The 7,471-nt window shown below is 34.5% G+C and overlaps 1 protein-coding gene across 1 annotated transcript in view; it reads right to left on the reverse strand.

Moving 5' to 3' along the window:
- The window catches only part of CAPS2 (calcyphosine 2), a 55,340-nt gene that overhangs the window by 40,235 nt on the left and 7,634 nt on the right, over positions 1 to 7,471 (reverse strand). Inside the window, 1 exon segment of the mRNA XM_017892957.1 lies at positions 2,344 to 2,466. Coding sequence (XP_017748446.1) covers positions 2,344 to 2,466 — 123 coding nt within the window.

A 7,471-nucleotide genomic window follows, 5' to 3' on the forward strand; every position in this document is an offset into this window, starting at 1 on the left:
TTTTTTGAGACAAGGTCTTGTTATGTTGGCCAGGCTGGAGTGCAGTGGCACTACCATGGCTCACTGCAACCTCTGCCTCCTAAATTCAAGCAATTCTCATGCCTCAGCCTCCCAAGTAACTGGGACTACAGGTGTATGCCACTACGGCTGGCTAACTTTTATATTTTTAGTAGAGATGGGGTTTCACCATGCTGGTCAGCCTGGTCTTGAACTCCTGGTCTCAAGTGATCTCTCAGCCTCAGCCTCCCAAAGTGCTGGGATTATAGGTATGAGCCACCATGGCCAGCCTTAAATTTAGTTTTAATAATAATGTTAAAACAAAATTTAATAAGAATTTTAATAAGAATGTTAAAACTAAACGTAATGTAGGCTAAATAACACTTTTATTTAGCCTAAATTATTATTAAACATTATTATTTAATATTATTTAAATGTTATTTAGCCTACACTAAATTTAGTATTTTTGTTTGGTAGAAATTCAAAATGTGTAGTTTACACATTTAATATGTCCCACATAAAGCTTACATTATTTAATACATCTTGTGTCACTCTCTAAGCTCATGATGCTTTATAAGATTTTTATTTAGTAATAAATTTAAAAGAGTAATTAAAATGTTTAAAAATTAGCACAACCTAAAAGTAAAGCAAGGTATATTTTTTAATATCTAAGAGTGATTCATAAAGTGGACACTGACTAAAACATTAAAACTATACACAGAAAAGATCCACATCGGCCAAACACAGATGTAAAACTCAGATAGAAGCCAAAGAGGAGAGATTAATTAACACCATAGAGCCCATGCAGAAAGCCCACCTTGGAGTGCTGAAGCTTATGGTGGCTTATATTTTGTAGGAAAGGTTAGAACCCATAGGCACACTGATTTAGAGATCTGTATAAAGATAAAGCAGATTAGAAGCAGAAGTGACACTGATGCAAGGATCTATCAACACTAAAAACTGAAAAAGGAGCTGGATGAGGTGGATACAAAAAACGTAGTTTCACTGCTTCTATTTTCACTTAAGAGGTGTAAAATTAAATAAAGAAGTTTTCACCTACATTTTAAAACAAATTGGTGCTAATTTCAGATGCCTTGAAAGCTTACTCATGTAAACGTTTCCTCAGAGGAAGGAGGAGACAGTTAAATGCATACTACCAAAATAAAATAAAACTTGATAATGAATTTAGATACATTGTTCCTAACAATGCAGTTGTAAGGAAAAGAAATCCATTAACATCCAGATTGCTTTGAATTACATCAAGAACAATACCCAATGAGTCTTAATTATTGTAACACCCATTTCAAATATAACTTCAGGGATATATCAAAATAAGCCTTATTTGAAACACTATTTTCCCTAAAAGTAGCATTTTTTAATTTTAGGATAATCCTGATAATATTCTATTAAACATAAATACCCAAATAATAATAGGCACCAAAAAAAAAAAAAAAAAAATTGTGCATGTGGTTTAAGTAAAAGAACTCACAAATTTGCAACTTAGGACATCCACAGAAAATCAGTTCACATAGTCCAGAGATTGCTTATATATTGCTATTAATTCAGACATAATTGATTCTGGATGACTGTGACCCAAATAAAACATATGTTGAATCTCCACTCAATGATAATAGTAATGTAACTAACTAAATCCATATTGCTTTGTTACTATTTATGCTATCAAAACCAGACTTTTCTCAACTTGTGAGCCACCACACTGGTATTCCAACAATCTGTTATAAGTATGCCTAAGACATTAATCACTTGGTTGTCTGGGGTGGTCAGTGACCTCCAATTCCAAGCAGCTTGGTACCCTTACTCCAGAACATTACAGAAATGTTTTAATTATCCATTTGTGCCAGAACTGGGCTAAACCATACTTGCCAACCTAATTGATTCTGTAAAAGACATAATTGAAAGTTAATATTGAGCATCTGGAGTTTTGTTTCACTTTTCCTAAAAAAGAAAAATAACTTATTTCTGGAATTTCCTTAACTAGCCTGAATTTATCTAATGTTAGTCTTCAAAAAAAATAACCAGGCTGCTTTCTGGGGGCGAGGAGGTGACAGCAAATAAACTCACTAACATAAATAGCAGCCAACTCACATTTTGAACAGTATAAAATAAATGTTTCAAACACCTAAAGATTCAAGACAATTTTCTACAGAATATATACCAAACACAATTCAATTGTTTATAAAAATGAGGACTCAATTTTCCATTAATGAATATTCACCCGAGTCCAAATTCAATTGTTGCAATTATTTATTTCATTCAGTCTTTAAAATCTAAGAAAGCAGATTAGATTAATGGCTCACCAAATAAGTAAAAATGCTGACAACTTACTGCATCCAATTTTCTTGCCCTCTGTTGTTTATCGCAAGGGTTGTCTGCATAACCTTGCTGTAAGAGGGCTTTCCTATCCAGAGCTGTAAGGTCATCTGTGTTGGCTTCTTTATGTTGCACACACTATGCATGAAAGAAATAAATGAAGCATCATACACATATTTAGAATGTTTGTTTTTAACAAAATATGGGAATAGATAACCACGGAATATCTCAGTAACTATTTGTACAGCAGTTAACAGTACAGGCTCTGAAAATCAGATTGCTTATATTTGAATCCAGCTCTTCCAGTTGCCAGCTAGATGATCTCTCTGTGTCTCAGTTTACTCATAGATAAAATGTGAATTAATAATAGAAACTACTTCACCAGAAACAAAAAGGATTAAGAGATAATACATGCCCAACACTTTATAAAAATTACTTGACACAGTAGGCATTACATAAAAGTTAGCAACTATTATAATTATTATTGTCCAATTTGAATCTTTGAAAAATTAATAAATGTGGGCATGTCTACTCCATTATAAAATTTAATTCAGAAATAAAATACTAAAAGATGAGTGTAACCTTCCAGGTAAAAGATTATTTGGGATGCTAAAGAGATAAACATCAAATTGTTCTTTGACAATGAGATGTGTTTATGCTACCTCAGCAAAACAAAAAAAAGGTTCCAATAAGATAACAACTTGTCAAAACCTTTACAGATTTCAAGATTTCTTCCTCCCAGGGCTTATTCTTACTTTAGAACTTCCTTGAAAAGTCATACTCAGGGCCGGGCGCGGTGGCTCAAGCCTGTAATCCCAGCACTTTGGGAGGCCGAGACGGGTGGATCACGAGGTCAGGAGATCGAGACCATCCTAGCTAACCTGGTGAAACCTCGTCTCTACTAAAAAATACAAAAAACTAGCTGGGCGAGGTGGCGGGCGCCTGTAGTCCCAGCTACTCGGGAGGCTGAGGCAGGAGAATGGTGTAAACCCGGGAGGCAGAGCTTGCAGTGAGCTGAGATCCGGCCACTGCACTCCAGCCTGGGCGACAGAGCGAAACTCCGTCTCAAAAAAAAGAAAAGTCATACTCTATCTTAATACTCCTCTCTGTCTTTATGACCTTTGATTGCTGTATAAAATTTTGTTATATATTTGTTTAGGCTTTATTGCTTGCCTCTCCTAATGTAAGTTCCATGAAAGCAGGAACCTTGTCTGTCATTTTTATTGCCATATCCCTGGTTGCAGAACAGGATAATACAACGTGAGCACTCGATAAATATTTGTTCAATAAACGAATAATGAACCTAGCTTAGGTATTTACTATTTAAAACTCAATTTATAAGGATACTTTATCATTTTATTTGTTTACCCACTAATATACTTCTTTCTAAATAGTGATTTATTTAAATAGGCACCAAAAAATGCTTAGCGTTATATAGGTAAATTAAGCAGATTAATTTAATGCATATATTCAAATATAAGCAAAGCACGGTATTTTGTTCAGGTTGAAAACACTTTCGAAATAATTTTATTTTGTGTCAGCTTGTTTTCAACCTTTTACAAAAGGAAAACTGATATTTCCACTTAATATTTCAAATTCAACCTCCCAAAAGCAGATTTCTTTACAGTCTTCCCCTACCTCCAGTTAATGGTAACCCTCTTAAGCCAAAAGCCTTAGATCCATTCTTTATTTTAAAATATTTAATTGACAATAAAAATTGTAAATATGCAGTGTGTACAATATGATGATTTGATATACAGATAGATTATGTAATGACTATCACAATCAAATTAATTAATATATCCATCACTACACATAGTTACCATTTGTACTTGTCTGCGTATATGTGTGTGTGTCGTTAAGACACTCAAAATCTGCTTTCTTATCAAATTTCTAGGAAAAAAATACAGTATGATTAACTGTAATCACCACAAATACAGTAGTTCCTCAGAACTTATTTATCGTATAACTGAAACTTCATATCCGTTGACCAAGTCCCCATTTTCCCAACCCCTCCCCCTGAGTCCCTGGCAACCAATATTCTACTCTCTGCTTCTGTGGGTTCAACTTTTTTAAAGCCCACATATAAGTGAAAACATAGAGTATTTGTCTTTCTGTGCCTGGTTTAATGTCCTGAAATTAATCCTTGTAGAGTCATTCTTGGTCTTCCCTTTCTCTCAAGTCTACAACTAATCCATTCAAAAATCTTCTTAGCCCTACCTTCAGAATCTATCAACAATATGACTTTGTGAGACACTACAAGGTTCCAAGTCTGAAGCTACCATCACCTAGGTCCAAGCCATCATCATCAAATTTTGCCTCGATTATTGTGACAGCCTCCTCAAAGGTCTTCCTGCTTTCATCTTTGTCCTATTCTCAATAAAGACCATCCTCAAAAGAACAAAGTAGCTTTCTGCCTCACAGAAAAAGACAAAGTCCTTACATGGCTTGTGTGACCTCCCTGAGCTGCCTCCCAAACTCCCTTTAACTCTCTGACCAACCTCCTTCCATCTCTCCCTTGCTCTCTCTCCTCTGACCACACTGTCCTCCTCAATATTTCTTAAACACTCCTGCTTCATGACACAGAATTTCTTCTGACTAGCTTGCTCTTCAGGTATGTGCTAAAATGCTATCTTATCTAAAGGTCTCCCCTGTGATCCTATACAAATTGCTATCCCATACCCAAAGCCCTGACTTTCCTAGATCCCTTCTATACACCACACTTTTCACATGTGTCATACTAGCTGGGCTGAGTGATTAATCATTCCATTGATTGATTTTTTTTCTCCTTGCCATTTTCTTCCATAAGCTCTTTAGAGGCAGAAAATTTTGTCTGTTTTATTCACTAACTTACCCCCAGTGCCTGGACAGGGGTATTGCATAAAGTTAAGCACTCAGCAATTATTTGTTGAAAGAATAAATAATAAATGAATAAATTATATTGATCATTTATACAATTAAAAAGGTTTCTTTAGAGTGAAAAAAGATGCATTTGAAATGAATAATAAGTACGATTAGGAAATTAAGATTATTTTCAACAAAATTGAAGTTTACTGATTTTCATGTTTAATTTCAAGATGTTTCATTATTTTAAAAATAGATATGTACACATAAATTTGCATTTTAGGTAACAAAACAATCTGACAACAAGAGATTCATCAGCTTTTATAGTAAGTGGAAGGAAAACTCAACAAGGGAAATTTACCATTAGAATTGCCATGGTTTGAATGTTTGTCCCCTCTAAACCTCATGTTGAAATTTCATCCCCAATGGTGGAATGGTGTTTGGGTCATGGAGGTTGATCTCTCATGATCAGTGTTGTCCCTTGGAGGTGAGTGAGTTTTCATTCTATTATTTCCCAAGAGTGCTGGTTGTTCAAAAGAGCCTGGCACCTCCACGTGCTCTCTTGTCTCCTATCTTGCTAAGTGATCTCTGCACATCCTGGCTTCCCTTCACCTTCCGCCATGAGTAGAAGCAATCTGAAGCCCTTAACAGGTGTCTAATCTTCAGCTTTCTAGCCAACAGACTCATGAAGCCAAATAAACCCTTCTTTCTTCATAAATTACCCAGCCTCAGGTATTTCTTTACAGCAACACAAAATGAACTAAGACAAGAATCAAGCAAAGTCAAACTTCTATTTTACAGTTCAACTGATTATCAGTTGACTCATGTATCAGACTGATTAGTTAGCAACTATAGCCTTTAGTTCTTGCCCTGGATCCTAAATATTTCCAATCTTAGCTTTGCTTTACCAGTAAAGAGAATCAATTTACATGTTGATCCCTGCTTTAAAGAGGGGCTTATATTTCTGATATCAGGGATGTCTTCTATTTCCAGAGATTACTAGTGTTAATTCATGTAATTGTAATAGAATTTACTAATAGGCCTACTAAAAATAGAATTTACTTATATAGCAGTTTTGATTCTCATAATGGTATAATTTAAAAAGGCATCAAAAAAGTTCCTCAAACCCCTTAAACACAAAATTATTATATAGAATCTACAGAAATGCTTTTTAATTAGAAGTTCTTCTAAAGGAACCACTAAAACATATTAAACTTAATAATTTCACACCTTTAATATAGATTCTAAAATCAAAGTGGCAAAACAGCATATTTTCAGAAGAATTTAGGTGCATATTGGCTTCTATAAAACTCTTTATTCTTACTATATAAATACTTACCAATTTTATGGAAAATCTGCAAATAAAATTTGTTTTTCTCTTAAACCAAAAATAAAGGAAGTCCTCATCTGAATTTGCACTCAATAAAAGTTTTACTTAAAAAATATTTTGAACCATTTTCCTGCCACTCAGTAAAGCATGTGCTTACAGAAACCTTCATTCTGTTTTCCCAATATCTATACAGTGATCTAAATATCACTTTGTATATCCTGCAAACAATTCATGGTGAGATGCTAAAAGGTTATGAAATTATCTTGCCTAGTATTATAGACACCAGATTATCATATTTCTGTGTTTATATTTGGGTCTATAAAAATGTTTTTAAAATAAGAAAGACCATATAATCCCATTAATTTTGTTACTCTTTCAGCTAAACACTATGTAATTTATTTAATTATAGATAGTTTCTACAGGGTTAAAAAATAGTTGACATGTCATACCTACTTATAAATTTATTTTTTACCTACAGAAAAATGCTAAGCAAATACAACATTAAAACCATCCTGAAAACACATTATTCTTACAAAAGTTAACTGAATTAAAATTCTATCTATATATTCTCTTCCTTATGGCCACTAGTATCCTATTTTTCAAATTATTCCTTCCAAAAATCAAGACTGACTTTTTCTGTATGATTATGAAAGCCATTACAATTATTATATTTAATTATTATATTCATTAATAATGAATTTATACTCAATTAATATTACATAAAAACATAACAGGGGGCGGAGCAAGATGGCCGAATAGGAACAGCTCCAGTCTCCAACTCCCAGCGCGAGCGACACAGAAGACCGGTGATTTCTGCATTTTCAACTGAGGTACTGGGGTCATCTCACTAGGGAGTGCCGGACAATCGGTGCTGGTCAGCTGCTGCAGCCTGACCAGCGAGAGCTGAAGCAGGGCGAGGCATCGCCTCACCTGGAAGCGCAAGGGGGAAGGGGATCCGTTTTCCTAGCC

Source organism: Rhinopithecus bieti, unplaced genomic scaffold (assembly GCF_001698545.2).
Source record: "Rhinopithecus bieti isolate Rb0 unplaced genomic scaffold, ASM169854v2 scaffold_23290, whole genome shotgun sequence".
NCBI lineage: Eukaryota > Metazoa > Chordata > Mammalia > Primates > Cercopithecidae > Rhinopithecus > Rhinopithecus bieti.